The 17,279-nt window shown below is 45.4% G+C and overlaps 1 protein-coding gene across 2 annotated transcripts in view; it reads right to left on the reverse strand.

The window, feature by feature from the left end:
* The window catches only part of ELOVL4 (ELOVL fatty acid elongase 4), a 32,877-nt gene extending 25,499 nt beyond the window's left edge, over positions 1 to 7,378 (reverse strand). Inside the window, exon 1 of one of the 2 annotated variants that reach the window (XM_040554006.1) lies at positions 7,086 to 7,378. In XM_040554006.1, the coding sequence (XP_040409940.1) occupies positions 7,086 to 7,185 (100 nt within the window). In that variant the 5' untranslated portion in view covers positions 7,186 to 7,378. Of the gene's footprint in view, positions 1 to 6,694; positions 6,793 to 7,085 lie in introns of those variants that run through there. The other variant, XM_040554007.1, reaches the window with a different exon arrangement.
* Positions 7,379 to 17,279: the final 9,901 nt, after the last annotated feature.

A 17,279-nucleotide genomic window follows, 5' to 3' on the forward strand; every position in this document is an offset into this window, starting at 1 on the left:
CAACTGACAGGTGAAAGGAACAGGCTATAAGCACCCTCTTCCAGCATTATTCTATGAGCATTTAGAAAGTAATAGAGCAATCTCCCATATTTGCTAAAACTAGCAGAGGCAAATGGTTTTGTCATGTGGAAAAAAAAAAAAAGATAAGAAAATACCATGGTCAATCACGACATCTGAAGCGAAATATATACAAGAGAGAGTAAAAGACTTTTGAGTGACTGCAGAAAGAGGTGAGAGGAAAAGGAACATGAGATGGAAATAAACCAAGTCGTCAGAACACAAGGGGATGCTGACATGGAGAAGTGCGTGTGGGAGGTGGATGGATGGAGAGGAACCAGTAAGAGTCTCACGGCACAAGCAGACAACGCCACAAAGCACAGAACTCTCCGGGGCAGGAGTTAAGGATCCAGCCACTGAAGGCAAGTACATGGAGAAAGGAGCTGAGTGGTAGGCCCACAAGTGAGTTAATCTGACAAAACCAGGAGCAGTTAATGCCCCAGGCATACCGTTATCTTGCAACAAACGCAAGCCGAATTGAGGCAGCTTAATCCCCCTCGCCTTCCATAAAAGGAAGGTAAACTACCTCACATTTATCTTGAAATCCAAGCACACTAAACAGGAGCTAATATGAAGCACATGGTGCACTCAGTCTACCTCTGGGCTTGCCCTGCAGACGCTTATTGCTTTACCTGCTGCCCTGGCTGCAGTCCTCAAAACCCCACAGGGCTGCCGCAAGCCCTCAGCAGGCCTGAACTTCCACACCTGCCTTCATTTACATCCTTAAAATGCCACATGACCTCGAAGGCCTATGCTCAGAAGAACTCCAGTCTTGACAAAGTCGAGCACCAGTTGTACCTGTGGTTCACACCTACAGATCCAGAAACTATGTACCCCTCACCCACATCTTCCTAAAGAAGTCAGCCAGCCTCACACACAAAGCAGAAGCAAGTCCTTATGAAGTGCTGTGGTAGCATTCGACTTTTGATTTAAAATACAGCCCAAAGCCCTGGCTTGCTGTAGAGCCCTTGCAAGCACACTGTCCCAAATTCGGCGCTCCAGGCTACACTCTGCACACACCAAGACCCCTTTAAAAATCACGCCTCTGATTTTTTCTATAGCCAGTTCCTTTTAGCTAAATGAACTGTTATTTAGCCCCCTTTTCTCATACCACTCACATTTAACCCCCTTACCCAGCCCAAAAGCTCTTCAGCACACACACAACCTTTCCCCCCTTATTCTTGCATCCTAGCAAGTTGCTTGCCAAAGTTTTCTCATGCCTGCTTGCAGCCTTTTCAGTCATCCACCTTCATCTAAGTGCTTCCTTAATCCTTTCCATGTGAATCTAGTAAACCTCCAAAAACATGCCTGGACTGGCAAAAAGTGGAGGCCTTGCCTCACCCATGGTCTCATGGCTCTAGTCTACAAGCCCTTAAAAGGAATCTTACAAACCACATTTCCCACCTCTTCCTCTACTGGTTGTCCTTAAGTTTCCTTTGCCAGCCTTTTGTGGTTACACAGGACAGTTTATCTGCATTCAGTACAACCTCTTCTGGACTGCCACAGCTTAACCCATACCCCTGATACATCCCTTCAGCCCTGAGCACAGCATAAACCCACGAACAACTGCCACGATTGACTCCTGCTCGAGTTTCTCCAGCTAGAGACAGCCACCTGCAAACAACAGTTTGATTACCAGGCTCGACCAGTTGAGTTACCCGTTGATGAATGGCTGTACTCATGCCACAGATATTGCAACTGCTCAAGAGTTTTTCCCCTCCTGTTGCAGTATGGGCTCCTAGACCACCTGCTGATTTGCCTCCTCACTAATGGCACGTAGCTTCAGCTGGGTAATGTGATCTGCCAAGAACTCCAAACAGTACTTAGGTGTGCTGCAATTTTAAATATACCAGTCATTTGGATCAGCTGCAGGGTTGCTTCCAGTTATGCAATCGCTTGGTTTAAATTATGTAGAAAGCAGTTTCCCCAACCTTTTTCAAGGAAACTCCTTTAACAGTATCCATTAACATCTACTTCCTTTAGAGATTCGAGACATGATATCTACACATGAAATGGATCTTCTCCTACCCAGTTTTCACGATATGGATCATCCCTGCCTTTTTCCATTTTGTCCTTGCCTTTCTGTTTGCTTCAAGAATATGCTAATGAATGTTCAAACAGAAGTTTGTATCACTCTTGCTGGTGCTGAAGGCTTTTTTCTTGTTTCACCCCTTTGCTGGAGCTGAGAGTTGCAGGTTACCTACAACTCTTCCTTCCTCGTTTAGGAAAGGGATGTCTGTCACCTGCACCTCAGCTTTGCTGTGGCTTTCACAGTGTCAGCTTTGCTTCTGGCTATGTCCTCAGGCTCCAGCTCTTGAAGCTTGGTGATCCAAGATCTCTAAACAGAGACTTCCACTCAGGAATGCACTTTCCTGAAATACATTTCCATTAGCTGTCTTTTGAGTTCTGCAATCTGATATCTTCTGATGATGAAACGTTGATAGAACTTCCTTCAAACACCCAGCAAATTATCTTTGATACCAATAGCTGTTTTTTCTACACCAAGAAAGTCCCTCCTATGAGAGGCAGGGAAGTAGGATGCTTAATGAAATACGCTAAGCAAATCGGGATGCTCCTATTCCTTGGTTTGGTTGGCAGTATACTCACATGTTCTAGCCTTAACATTCTTTACTTCTGCAATCAATTTCTCCAAGTGCTGCTTCTGCCACAAGACAGCCAAACCCAATTACACCAGCCTCTCCAGTTTCTGGTGTGGGTCTTCCTGTCTAATCCTTACCTTTTACACATTCACAGATTGAATGAAAAAAATTTATTCCCTTGAAAAGAAAACCATATCTGCAAATCAAGTATTGCCCCAAATCACTGAGTCTGATGCTCAGCCAGCACTCCAAAAACTTAAGAGTGCATTCTGCTTTACAAACAGACTTCAAGAGTCTTCATCTCACCCTTTATTCTCTCTCTCCATCTTCGGCTTCTGAAGATTTTCATTGGGATACTTTTGCTTCCAGCTTTAGCACAAATCTTCCAACGCTACAAGGCAGTGCTTGCGCTAACATAATCCCACTGTCTGCCAACCACACCAATCACTTTTCTCCAAGTATAAAAATTCAGGATCCTTTGGCCATGTTCAGTTTCTCCACAATGAAAAGAAATGAGGGAAGATGAAGAAATGTGTTTTCTTCCAGTTCTGTTCCCTGGACTGAAAAAAGAAACTAAGCCTTAGCATTCCTAATGTAAAGGGGTAGTCCCAAGATCTTCCTGACAAAGGCTGTTATGGCAATTTGAGTTCCCATGGAAGCTGCTCCACCTGATCATCATTAATGCAAGCAGCTGTAAGTTTCCCCCATTTCCCATCCTCATTGCCTTGCACTTCAGACCCAACTTGACATTGTTTCTGCACAAGATACTACTTAGAGGACTATTTAACCACTGAAGTGAAAGTTTGCATCTTCTGCCTCTCCTTCTTGATGGAAAAAGCCCGTAATCTTACTGACTGCAGCAGCTGTAAATAGGTGCTGTTCCAAAGCAGTGCCACACGGCCAGGGACCAGCCCTGCCTCCTTTTAACTTTGAGCTCCGAGAACGATCATTCTTGCCCGGAGTCTGTAAATTCTGTTCTTCAGCTCAATCCGTTCACAGTAGTTCTTCTGTCTTCTTGATAAAGGGTTTCACGCATCTCCCCTTTCAGGCAGTCTCCTACTCTCCCTCCCTAAATGTCAGTGGTCTCTTCACCCACGTTTTGAAGATGTCCACATTCTGGACTTTGTCCTGAGTTATTCACCTTAATAGTTCTCTTGGACTCAGCCTGGAACCTCCCTCTAAGTCATTTGCTCACTCATCTAATCATACCCTTAATCCTTCCTGCCCAGGTCTAACCCCAACCAGCGAGCTGAGCCAAAAGAAGAAGATGCCCTGCCCTATCCTTTACACGTTGCTGGTCCCATGCCCTTACCTATAATGGTATGGAATTTCCTAGATCATCTTTCCTGATAATAATTGTTCCCCCAACCACCTTTTTGCCTCTTGGTAACTGCCAAAACCATGTTTTTGCCCTTTCGACCTCTCTGAAGTTTATGGCTTCCCAACCCATCTTCAGCCTTCTCAGGCAAATATACAGTGACGATGGATTTTAGGCTTTCATGACGGGGGTCTAAAAAGACAGTCAAGGAAGGAGAGGAGAGGGGAAAAAAAAGTATTTCAAATAAATTAACAGGGAAAAACACATATTAAGCATTGCTAAGGCTGAAAATATATATTAATAATATATATATGGGGAAAAAAAGAATATCGTTACCGTTTCCAAATGCAAGACTGAAAACCTGACCACAGAAAAAACAAACAAACAGCATCTTCTTTGGACAGCATGCTTAGTATTAAAAGTTGTGACATCATTCAAAAAAAATCCAGTTAGGCTTATCAAATATCTAGCCTTTTGGGGTACTTTTTGACCTCAGAAAGGGTTGGTTGCTTTCTAAATGTCATAAAGCAGGGGGGAAAAGACCAAGCCTTTAATGCATAAAAATAAAGTGGCACAAGACTGGGTGGGACACTCTGGCACAGTTGCATGCAGTCCCATCACAGGAAGTCTGGGATAACAGAAGAAAACACCTGCTGGCAGGACAATCCAGCTGCACATTGACAACAGGGCTGAAGACAAACCTGGGCATCCAACAGAAATGGAAGCAAAAACTGGAGAATACATAACTTCTGTTTTATATGAATGGGAAGTTTTTGTGTAGGAGTAGTAGTGGGAATAAAATTTCTTCACATTTTATTGTGTAATTTTGCTGTGTAGTAGTGTTTCAGTATGATTTATTGTGTAATGGTATTGCATGGCATCATTTGTTGAGCAACTTTGCTGCGTGGTATAGTTTTTTATTTAATGATATTGAAAGTTAGGCAATGGTCTTGCATGCCATAATTTGTGTTGTCTGTTGAGCAACATCACTGCTGTTCTTGACACAAAGGTGAATTGCATGAATTCACACAACAGTGACGAATTCATGGTTTTAACATATATTCACTCAAAGATGACAAATAGAGACAATGTCTTGTTCTGAATGAAGACACATGCAGAAAAGCAGCAACCTGAGCAAGTATTGAAGCCAAACTTTGGGCATTAAAATATGATTTTATTACACAGTAATGCAGCATTGCCTCAGAATGGCACTTTCTTATCTGGAGCTACATTGTAACTACATTGTGTGGATATTGCCTTTCATATATCCATACCTGACCAAAAGAACTACAGGAGGACCTTGTTTCTACACAAGGCTGGGCATAAACAAGAATGGTAACACGAGTATGATGTGACTTAGCCTCTGTTCAAAACTGTCCTTGCAGGGAGTCACTGAAATTCGGAACCTGAAACTCTCAACACCTTACGCAAAAGGTGATTGATGCACTTCATAGCGGAACCCTACATTAACAGCAACACCACTGAACTTGGAGCAATAGTTTAGCACAGGATTAGCAAGGACTTGAGCATATTCTAGATAGATACCATCACAATGGCATCCTATTGGCTTAAGGCTCTCCAAAGCAGCGGAAGACGAAACAGAAGTTCACTCGGTGTATAGTATAAATGTAAGTTACTTATCTTTACATTCCTTACATAAATTTCCTTTTTCATCCCTCCTTCTTGGATTTTTTTTTTGGGGGGGGGGTGTTTTTGTTGACAACAAATGTAGTCTGTAGCTGAACTTAAATAACACACTTGAAGTTCAGAAAACACAACAAAACTTGACATCTTTTTCAGACAAAGCAAGTAATCTATAAGGATGTCAACTTTGTACCGACATCTATTTCTATACCCATCAAAAACTGCTACTGCCTGGCTGAGCAGCATCTTTCCTGCGTTACCTGGGAACCTCCAAGCAGTTGTATGCAACATGAGGCAAAGAGAGAGAGCAGGCACTGGCAGATTACGGCATACTGCTGCTGCAAGCATTTTCATTTGATCTTACAGCCCGGCAGGCTGCACACTGAGAAGGAGATAGATAGATGCACGTAGGCTTAATAATTTTTAAAATACAGCAAAACTCAGAGGATAGCTGGGAAGGCTTTTCATGGAAAAAAAAAAAAGAAAAAAAAGTGAGCCTCTCCATCTATAACATAAGACTAATTTCTTATCTGACAGATGGCAGAACAGAGGGGGGGCGGAAAAGCAAGGACTGCCGGTGCAGTAGCGAGCTTCCAGCCTGAATCTAGGCCCCACGTTTTCAGTTATCAGACTGCCACAAGACACGTCCATAGCTGCATTCACTCCAGAGTGCTCCACGTATGCCTAGGTTTAAACGAAATAGCCCTCATCACTGCATAGCCAGCTAGAAAACGATGGAAACATCCGGAGATGCGCTATTGTTCTTCTGTCAGCTGCCCAGGCCTGCTCACAGCTGTGACTGTGAAAGCAGAGGCTCTACCCCACTCGTTTTATTTGGCCAACTAGGATAGCTGTTGGCACACACCGATACTTCCAGGGCTACTGGTCAATGCAGCAGATTACCATCGCATTTGCTGTCCCAGCACCACCAGCTGCTTCTCACACCACTCCACATCCCGAGACCATTTTCTCTTCCTTCAGCATCCTCCGTGTCGGGTGTCAGCGCAAAACCCGAGCGTATCGAGATCGGCAGACATCGGACCGAGCCCCGGCGCACTTAATATTTAACATTAACCCATCCGCATCGCCGCTAGCAGCCATCTCCTCGCGCAGCTCGCCGAACTCCACCATTTGCCAAACGCCACGCCGCTGCCAGCGGGCTCAGGGCCCGGCTCGCCCCTACCAGCCGGCTCCCAACCGGCTGTGGCGACCGAGGGGAGCCGGGTGACGCTTCGGGAACACGGCTGTGCAGGGGGGAGAAGCGGCACCCTGCACCCCGGGGGTCCCCCGGTGCCCCCCACACAGCGAGGAGGGGTCCCCCCCGGCCCGCCCGCCCGGCGTCGCCCTGGCAACGGAGCCATTTTGAGCGCGGCACCACTGCCCCCGCGGCCGGGGGGCGCCGGGCACGGTGATGGCGGCGGGGCTCGGGGGGGCGGCCGGTGCCCGGGGCCGCCCGGTGGCGTTACCTCGGATGCTCCAGGTCCAGCGGTAGAACTCGAGCGTGTCGTTCAGCACGCTGGACACCAGGCCGGCGGCGCGGGGGGGCTCGGCGGCGGCGGCACCCATGGCGAGCAGCGGAGCCGGCAGAACCTCTCTCGGTTGCGTGCGTCCGTGGCTTTGCGCCGGGGCTGCTGCGGCCGCTGCCCTTGTAGAGCCGGGGATGTGATTTAAATCTCTATCTCTCGGTATCTTCCCTCCAGACTCCGCCTCGCTACCGTCAGCGGCTCCCGCGCCCCGCGGGCAGGGAGGAGGGCGAGGAGGCGGGCGGCGGGCGGGGGGGGCTCGCGGCGCGCGGGCGCAGGCGCGGGGCCGGCAGCGGCGGCCTCCCGCTGACGGGAGCAGGTGCAGGCTGTGTACGGGTCGAGAAGAAGCGCCCGAATTCCTCCTTTTGCCTTTTATTTTACCATATAAATAATAAAAAAAAAATAACATAATGGGGAATAAATATTCAGTCTCCTTTTATTTTCTCTCTCGTGGCTTTCCCTTGTCGCACGGTGCCCACAGACGGGCTGAGGCACTCACGTATTCGCTTCACCTCAGGTCGTTTATACTGAGGCGGCAGCCCTTCGGCTGTCTTCCCCAAGGAACCTCATCTTCCGCTGCCTCCCCTCCCAGCACTGATAAAAGCAGACCTCTCTGCCTTCCTCTCCCGCTGCTGGCAGTCTTTCCCTGACCAGCAGTGCACCCACTCTTCTCCATCCACCAATAACGTGTATCTCGCACCTGCATGCCCTCCTCCATCACCTCAAGAGTTTTTATGGTAATTTCATGGCACAGAGGGGTTTCCCCACCCAGGCTGTCGCTGAAGGCTGCAGGAGAAGGAGCCTCCATGGCAAAGGCAGCAATAGGTGAGGCTGCATGTGCTGTGGGTGAAATCCTGCTTCATCAGGATCAACCCAAACAAGCCCTCTGCCTGATGTGGGTGTGCCAGCTGTTCCTGACACCCTTTGCTTCTTTTCTCCTCCTCCTAGCTTGCTTCTTTCTCCCCTATGATCCACATAGTGTGGATAGCTGAAATACACATTTGGGGATGGTTTCCTCACTGAGGGACAGGAGGGGAGCCTGTCTGCCCATGTCGCGACCTTTCCTTCTGGCATACAGCAGATGAGATGTATGCACCTCTCCCTCCCCCAGCATACTGGTACCATGCGTTAGTTGTCACTTGGTCCTCATGAGCATGGCTAGCACTCCTCCTGCTGGATGAGCCACTTGCCACTTGGCTCCTGGACTGCCTTGGCAGCTCTGATCCCAGCCCTACAGACAAGAGGCACACTGGCCATTGCTGGTTGCTCTACAGCGAGCAGAGCCGCTGTACCAGCAGTTTGGGAGCAGGTATCACCAACACCAGGAAAAGAAGGAGGAGCCACCTCATCCTCTGGAGGTCTGGATGGAGAGGGTTGTCCAGTTTATCCCAATGCTGCATGAAAGTTGGAGCCAAAGCAAGGTTGCCATATGCTAATGGATGGATGGGTACTTGTTCTCTCATGTGGGAAGAGTCAATCAAAACTCTGCATCAATCGTACTGACTTCGATTGCATTCTGTTCTGATGACGCTGATCATTGCAGAAGGTCTGGTGAGAGCCCTGCAGTGGATTTGTCACCAAGTAGGGCACAGTGAACACCAACCTGCTTCCCGAGTTGCAGGCAGACAGCGCAGTGTTAGCTGTGGTTCCTGTGCCTCCTTCAGGTGAAACCACTGCAGCGTATCATTGTGCAGTTAGAAACTTCATGTGTGTGTTTGGCATCATCTAAAGCAAGGATTTTGATTTTTGTTAATGTTATCTCTTAAATTGAAAGGAAACCAGAAAAACAAGCTATACGCTTCCGATTGGTGTATAGCCATTTGTCTTAGCCAAATCCAGACAGGCTTGACTGAACATGACAAAAGATCACGGTCCCTTACCATCCCTGATGTCAGGCAAGATGTGGAATAAGCAGAGCACCACTAACACAGAATAAAGATCCACAGCCTAACAAGGAACAAAAAGGAATAAAACAGCAATATAAATAAGCCAAATGAGATAAGCAATACTAATACGTATTCATAATAATTATTATTTATACTATAGCATAGATATGCTTAATTCTTTATTAGAATGATTATATACTTATTCCATGGAAGACTTTTTTGCACAGTTAACACCAATAATAATTATTGTATATGAAATATCTATATGATCCATTTTAGTGTTTCATCTATTTCAGTTTAAATACCTTTTCTTTGACCTCAATAAATTCCTTTATATTGGTAATGTGATTGTACATACATAACTTTACAGAGCAATCAAGCCTTGAAAAGCCTTGAAAAGAGCAGCAGAGTTGCAGAGTATGGACAACAGAGAGGAGATGAGCAGTCTAAGAGCAACTTCTCTTGTTCTTGAAGAATTGACATTGTCTTAAAAATGTGATTAAATTTATGATAAACTATTATTAATTTAACTTTCAACCTGCAAACAAACAGAAATGGTTTTTAAATTAGGTGTAGGTCTACGGGCTTCCAAACACATCCCAGCTAGTTTCCTGTCTTTGTGCACCCAGCAGGATGTGCTGGCTCTAAGAAAATTGAGAACCAAGTCTTCTACTTAAAGAGAGGAGAAGGAGGAAGGCATCCAAAGTAAAAACATCCAAAAGCATCCAAGGAAATCTGCAAAAAGGTAGTCAGAAAAAGATGACGTTTTAATATCATTAATTACCAAGATCTGACATCTTCTACTTTTTAACCTAGGTAATCCACATGCTCCTAAATCCTGACATCTCAGATGGGCAAATTTATTCTCAGAAAAGGCAGGCCTGTTGCAGGTAACCCCAGAGGAATGCAGGAAATCCCAGCTAAGCTCTGGCCACTTGTCCAGTGCTGCAGGGTGCTTGTGCTGGCAGCGGGTGAGCCAGAGTGCTTCAGGAAGGGTGCAAAAGGTAACAGGAAGTTGTGGGATATCTAGCCCCAAGGAAGGTCTCCTCCCAGCTCCTATTAGAGGTTTGCTTATACCCCACGACACAAACAATTTGTCTTCCTTCCAGAGCTGTTTGTAAAAAAACAATGTGGTATCTCATCTCAGAACTTTCAAGCCATTTTCTCATTCTTCATGATCAAAATAAATAGCAGTATAAATGTTCCCTGGGGAGAAACACCAAGAACATCTGAGGAGGAACAACCCCAGACAGCAGTTCATGCTGGGGGCCACCCAGCTGGAAAGCAGCTCTGCAGAAAAGGACCTGGGAGTCCTGGTGGACACCAAGTTGAACATGAGCCAGCTATGTGCCCTTGCCACAAAGAAAGCTAATGGCATCCTGGGCTGCATTAGGGAAAGTATTTCCTGCAGGTCAAAGGAGGTGCTACTTACTCTCTACTCATCATTGGTAAGGCCAGACCTGCAGTGCTGGGTCCAGTTCTGGGCTCCCCAGTATGAGAGAATACCATGGAAGAAACATGGACAGACTGGAGGCAGTCCAGCAAAGGGCCACGAAGATGATGAAGGGACTGGAGCACCTCTGCTGTGAGGAGAGGCTGAGAGCTGGGACTGTTCAGCCTGGAGAAGAGGAGGCTCAGGGGGGACATACATACCTGAAGGGAAGCTGTAAAGAGGATGGAGCCAGGATCTTTTCAGCGTTGCCCAGTGCCAGGGAAAGAGGCAGTGGGCACAGCCTGAAACACGAGAGGTTCCCTCTGGACATCAGGAAGCACTTCTGTGCTGTGCAGATGATGGAGCACTGGCACAGGTTGCCCAGAGAGCCTGTGGTGCCTCCTGCCTTGGAGATGTTCAGAAGCCACCTGGATGTAGTCCTGGGCAGCCTGCTCTGGGTGTCCCTGCTTGAGCAGGGGCTGGAGCAGGTGGCCTCCAGAGGGCCCTGCCAACCCCAGCCATTCTGGGATTCTGTTACAAAGTCCAGGTTATCAGTGCAGTTAGCAATGCACGTGAAAAGCATTTACTCATGAATTTCAGTAAAGTGTGTTCTACTATAATATTTGATGAATGAGACAATGCTTCTGCAATTACTGAAAACACTTGGGGTTTGCTTCAGGCTAGTAATGAGACTGTTGTGAGGGGAAAGTGACATTTAGGGTATGCGGAATAACATTTGTGAGGTGTATTAGGGAGAAAGCAGCTGGAGCTTTGTATATTGCCACTAGTGATCTCCTCCGGACAGCTCATCAAAAGATATATATAGGAGTAAAGGAACTTTGCTCACCTACAAAGAGCATTATGACAACCAAGAACTTTCCTGGTGGGGAAGCCATTAGAGGATTTGAATCGATTTTGATAGATCTACGTATTAGGCCATGTGGTAAGAGACAACCAATTCACTTATTAATAAAGAAGAGGTACAAGATATTGTATGTGTTAAGCATGACCAAATTAAAATTGTTCAGAAGACCTTAATTTTAGAAAATGTATGCGTTTTAAATACTTTAGATACTGAACTATATTTTTCCTTTGATTTCATAAATGCTTTAAGAGGGAAAATGCTGAAATAAATCAGCAAATTAGTTTGTAGCATATGAAATTTCTTTACATAGCCCATCAAATTTGTATGGTCCTTGCATCAAAGCTTTCTAGCTGATACGCATTATGAAGATGGCTAGTTGTGCCAAAAAAGCTTGTCTGATCTTTGAATCAACAAGTACAGGCTTAAGTATGTGCATATGCAATAGTACAACTGCTACCTGCTTCAGTGCAGAGGCTGGTTTAATGCACTTTTATGCTATACAACCTTAAAAGAGGCTGTTTTCAAACAACCACAATTTTTTTTAAAAAGCATTAATACCAACAATGTGTCTTTCAGCACTAATTAATTTTTTTTATTACGTAACGTATTGTTACATCTGTAATTTGAGGTGGGGTAACTAAGGGATTACATAGCTTTGACACAGAGAGTCTTCAGTAGGACCTGAAACAGATCCAGCTCTTTGTCTTCTGAACAGTTTGCTAGATGCCATCTGTCCTCCCATACATTTTACTGCATCAAAACAGATTTTTCCAAAACAAGTATTTTGGAGCGAAGTATCAGAAAGTATCCAGAGATGTCAGTCCTCAGTGAGGACTGTGGCCAAAATGAACCTTTAATGTAAGTTCCCACTAGGTTTGACCTAACTTGAATATACCTGCAGCAGTGTTGCATTTTATTTCCAGTCCGTACCAACTGCAAGTTTTAAACCTCAACCATTTTTGCTGGGGCTCTATCTAAACTCAGAATTTAAATATATTTAATATCATGGCTTAAATACTGAAGGGCCAGATCCAACAGAGGGAATTCCTAGTGATGTAAATACAACTTTTGTTTCCAGAGGATTTTATTTACATATGGACATTTCTTCTCCACCTTTCTGCACAGAGAGGAGGAAACCAGGGAAGCAGTAGACAGCTTCCTCCCAAGTTACATCAGGTTGTGTCCCCAAGTAAACATAGCTACAGCTCAATTCCAGATCATCATGTTTACAGGTTTTAAATTGTAGAGCTAACCCTGTTTTCTGCAAGTCTGGTCAGTGAGCAGAAGTATCGGCCCGCAGTGCTGAGCTGCATTCAACACCAGCTGCTGCTGTTCCTACTGGTCCCGAAAAGGAGCCAAGAGCCCAGTGTTTCCCATTCTGAAAGATTTATTTATAATGATTTCCTTTGTGGGAGATTTCACCCTAACCAAAGCTAATGTGTAATGCACAGTGTATCAGATTTGCTGTATACTTGGCAGGTGCAAGTTCATAGCTTTATCTGCATTTCAGCTTCCTTTTAAAAGTAAGTGTTCCACGGGCACAAGGATGATAAAAACCTGTATGCGTACCATCTCCTATTCACCCTACTGATACTTTTCATACATGGTTTCTCATACTTTTACACAGCTAAGATTTTTATCTGCAGTGATATCTGTCACAGCATCTATCATTTGTGAGGTGTGGCAAGCACGCTTTTGCAATGAGGGATTCATATGTGTACATGCCGGAGAGTGGCAATGCCAAACTATCAGCTGATGTTTTGAGGGCACGGTGTTGAAACGACACCAACATGTATAGTCAGATCTGCAGCACCTTGCTAACTACCAAATCCAACCTTTTCCATAGGTGTGTGTCACTGCTGCTGCACCCACTTCACTGGGTGTGTCAGCCACCTGAAGGCGTGTAGCTGTTTGTAGGGATGATTTTGCATCTTTGCTTCTGTGCTAGTAATGGCCTGAAATGTAGGGCATAGTCCCCTGCAGAAGCCGCTTACAGCGATGTCGTTAGGTGGAGGGGTGCTGGTTACTCAAGCTGTGCGCTATTTCATGGCCTCTGCTGTAACTATGTGAGCATAGGTGGCAGCGAGGGTGCTGGGCATACCATTATCTGTGTGATGCGAGGGGAACAAAGCTGTGGTAAAGGAGTTACATAAAGGATGTGTCAGCCTCTGGGCCTCTGAACCTGTGCAACCTGGCGCACATTCAACCTTTCACTCTGCCACTGGGATATTCCGCAGATCCGTATGATCTTGATGGAGAGCCCGACTGCCAGTCCTCATTAGAGGCTTGCTGTGCCCTATCCCCAGAAGATCATGTGGAAGTATTCGCCACAGGGTTATAAATTTTATAAACAATAGTTTAGTCATATAACACCCTAGTGAGATAAGTGGGGATTATTATTAACTTCAGTTTATGTATAGTGCAATCAAGCCTCGAGAAAAGCAATGCCAGCTCTTTGGAATGGAATTAAAAAAAAAATGTTGGGATCTCCCTGACGTTAGCTCAATGTTGTTCGGTCACTCATATAAACTCACGGGCCTTTCAAGTGCCTTATTCAGGTATGATCAGCTGTGGCTTCAGTCCCAGTACCCTATTTCAAAAGAACCTGAAGACCCACGAGGTAGTTCTAGACAAGCCAGACACATGTAAAACATTACATTTCCTCCACTGTATAGTGAAATCACAAATTTCCCATAAAAGTTCAAGAGTTTTCTTGAACATTTTTCAAGCAGTGGCAGCTCTGCATTAAAGCATTTTAGTTGGCAGGGTTCTCATCAGAAAATGTTTGTAGTAGATGGATGTGTGCATAACAACATTGGGAACACTTTTGTAAGAATAAAATAAAATAAAATAAAATGAACATTTTTGTATGAAACAAGCAGAAAAAGCTAATATTAACAACAGGAGAATATTCAGTTGTTGTATATTGGAAAGAAAACAGAAAAAAACAGCTGTTATCTTGTAAAAGAGCTTGAAATTATCTTCTACAGCCCCCTCTCCACGCCAAGCCCAAGTTGCCACACAGCCATCTATCTGGCCTGGGGACAGGCAGGGAAATCCCAGCAAGGGCTGCTGTGCAAGTGTGCCGTGCTTCCTTGCTTGGGTTTGTAGTGCCCGTCCCAGGGTGTTGCGGTGCTGGGCTTGGTGCTAGCCTGTGAGCCATCCATTCTCACTGCAAGAGGCAATTAATATCCAGGAAGATTTTACGAAGGTTGTAAAGCCCTGGTGGGAATGAAGTCACTTGTCCGCGAGGTAGGAGTCACGGCTCTACCCGGTAGCTAAATAGACTTCCAGAAGGTAAGGTAACACCCTAAACTGTTGAGATTACAAAAAGGCAGCTATTACACATGGACAGAGGCACATGATATGCTTACTTTATTTGCTGTGGACTGTGGTGATCTCCAGTCAACCCTCTGTCTAGTCACAAACCTTTATTTTGCCTTAAGTCTTGTCTCAAAGTTTTAGGTTGTATCTGTGTACCAGAGCAGGATACTTAAAAACAAAACCTGGAAAGCCTGACACTGGAAGAGGATCTAATATTAAAGCATGCCCAAATGACAAAGATCAACCAGATAACTGCCCAAAAATAGAACAGATGCAATCGTGGACACAGAAGAATACTTCTGAATTTGTATTCACAGAACCACAAAATCACAGATCATTTGAGGTTGGCAGGGCCCGCTGGAGGCCACCTGCTCCAACCCCTGCTCAAGCAGGGCCACCCAGAGCAGGCTGCCCAGGGCCATGTCCAGGTGGCTTTTGGAGATCTCTAGGGAGGGACAACTACCTCAAGAATTCACAAAGCAACAGTTGTACCAGATGCTCAGCTTGTATACATGAATATGACTGTGTGGACTTTGGTAGAGTGTTTGTGGATACGTATTTTATGTCATATGCAGACAGAAGCACCAACAGAAATAAAATACTTGCCTTTTCATTAAGAAAGTGGCAACTGAAGATGTGAGGGAAGCCAAAGATGCTGCAGTAAAGAGCACAATAAAATGGTTATAATTGTATTAACATACTCTGAGGAGCAGTTTATTAATACATGTCAAAATAAATAAATAAATAAACGTGTTGAATAATATAAATTTGTTATTTCTTCCTGGCTGATTCTAATAGTGAGAGAATTGGGCTCACCTGGTCTATTCCTAAGTAAGTCATAGGATCTGGAGATGGGAAGCAAAAGAGGCAAGTAGCAGAATAATAACTCTATAATAATTTCTGGTGGGTTAGTTCCCAGGGGCTGGTGCTCTGAAAGACACAGGAGCCCAGGAGAGCTGCTTGATATTCACAGGCAACCTCCTCAAAGCTCAGGAAACATCCACTGGTCTGGATGCTCATTTGGAAGAAGCAGAGGAAGACTGAGGCTAGACAGGTGACCCAGCCTTTACTGGCAGTCTGTTCCCACGCTTCCCATGTGTTTGGTGGAGTACAACCAATATTTGAGGAAGAGCGAGCTGGGTATCCCTTAAGCAACCTGAACACAAAGCCAAGCAGCATGCACGGCTGATATCATGCACCATGACACAGCACTGTGTCAGAGAATACAGGGACTCCAAGTGTGTAATAACACAAGCACAATTTAAGACATGTCATCTAACTGTGATCGTGGTGAGAGAACCTTTCAGACAGCATCTCCCTCTTCTGCTCCTCCATCCTCTGCCAAGTGACTGCAGAGGCGTTTCAGAGAAGAGGAAGTGGTGAGGAAATGCAATCATTCTGAAGTTAACAAAGCCAGGTACCCATCCCTGGGAGGGCTGGACTCCTTAAGTAGCTTGTTAAATGCCGCGTTTCTGAGAAGGAACCAACCAGTGAATGTGTGACAATAGGGAGAGATGGTTCCTGGTGGAGCCTGTAGGAGCAGCACACCCACCATTATCTTAGCCCAGAAGTGGGGGATTGGAAACAACCACGGACTGCCAGCTTTTAGTTGAAAGGAATGTTCTTTTAATTAGGATACACATTTTAGATGGACCTCTCAAATCTTAAATATTGATAACTTTATCGCCACAAATGCAAGACTTTTCTTTGTCTCTTCAGACGCTTGCAATGATTGGAAGTTCCTGTGGCCACAGAAGCAAATCGCAAAATCATAGAATAGTTTGGGTTGGAAGGAGCCTTAAAGATCATCTAGTTACACCCCTCATGTCACACCCAGAAAGCCAAGGAGTAAAAGCTGGGGAAATACAGGCCAGCTGGCTCTACTTCATTCCTTGGGAAGATTATGGAGCAAATCCTTCTGTAAGCCAGGTCCAGGCACATGAGGAAGGAGAAGGTGATTGTGAAAAACCAGCACAGATTTGCCAAGTACAAATTGTGTATGACCAACCTAATTGCTCTCTACAGTACAATGACTGGATTTGTGGATGAATGCAGAACTGTGGATTTAATTCGCCTTCAATTTGGCAAGCTTTTGGTCTCCGGCAGCATCTTTGTAGCTAAATTGCAGCAATATGGACTGGCTGGGTGAATTACGAAGAAAGTTTTAAAAAACTGTGGAGCAACAGGCTGAAAATGTCACGGTGGCTGTTTATGAGTGGTACTCCTTGGGCATTAACATTGGGACAGTACTGTTTAACATCTACATTAATGGCTTTGACAGTGGAGCAACGTGCAACCTTCACAGTTTCACAGAGGATATCCAGCTGGGGGGGAGCAGTCATTGTACTGGATGTTAGGGCTGTTAGAGGCACCTTGACATGCTGGACAAATGGGCTGGCAAAAACTGTATGAAATTCAACAAGGGAAAAGGCAGTCCTGCATCTGGGATGAAATAATGCCTTGCAACAGCACAGGGTGGGGACTGGGCCAGAAAGCACCTCTGCAGAAACAGACCTGTGGGCCCTTCTGGACAGCAAGCTGAACATGAGTCTTCAGTGAAGAAGGTCAGCCACATCCTGGGCTGCAATAGCAAGAGTGAAGCCAGCAGGACAAGGGAGGTTCTTCTTTCC

The sequence above is a fragment of the Cygnus olor genome, chromosome 3 (assembly GCF_009769625.2).
Source record: "Cygnus olor isolate bCygOlo1 chromosome 3, bCygOlo1.pri.v2, whole genome shotgun sequence".
Lineage (NCBI taxonomy): Eukaryota > Metazoa > Chordata > Aves > Anseriformes > Anatidae > Cygnus > Cygnus olor.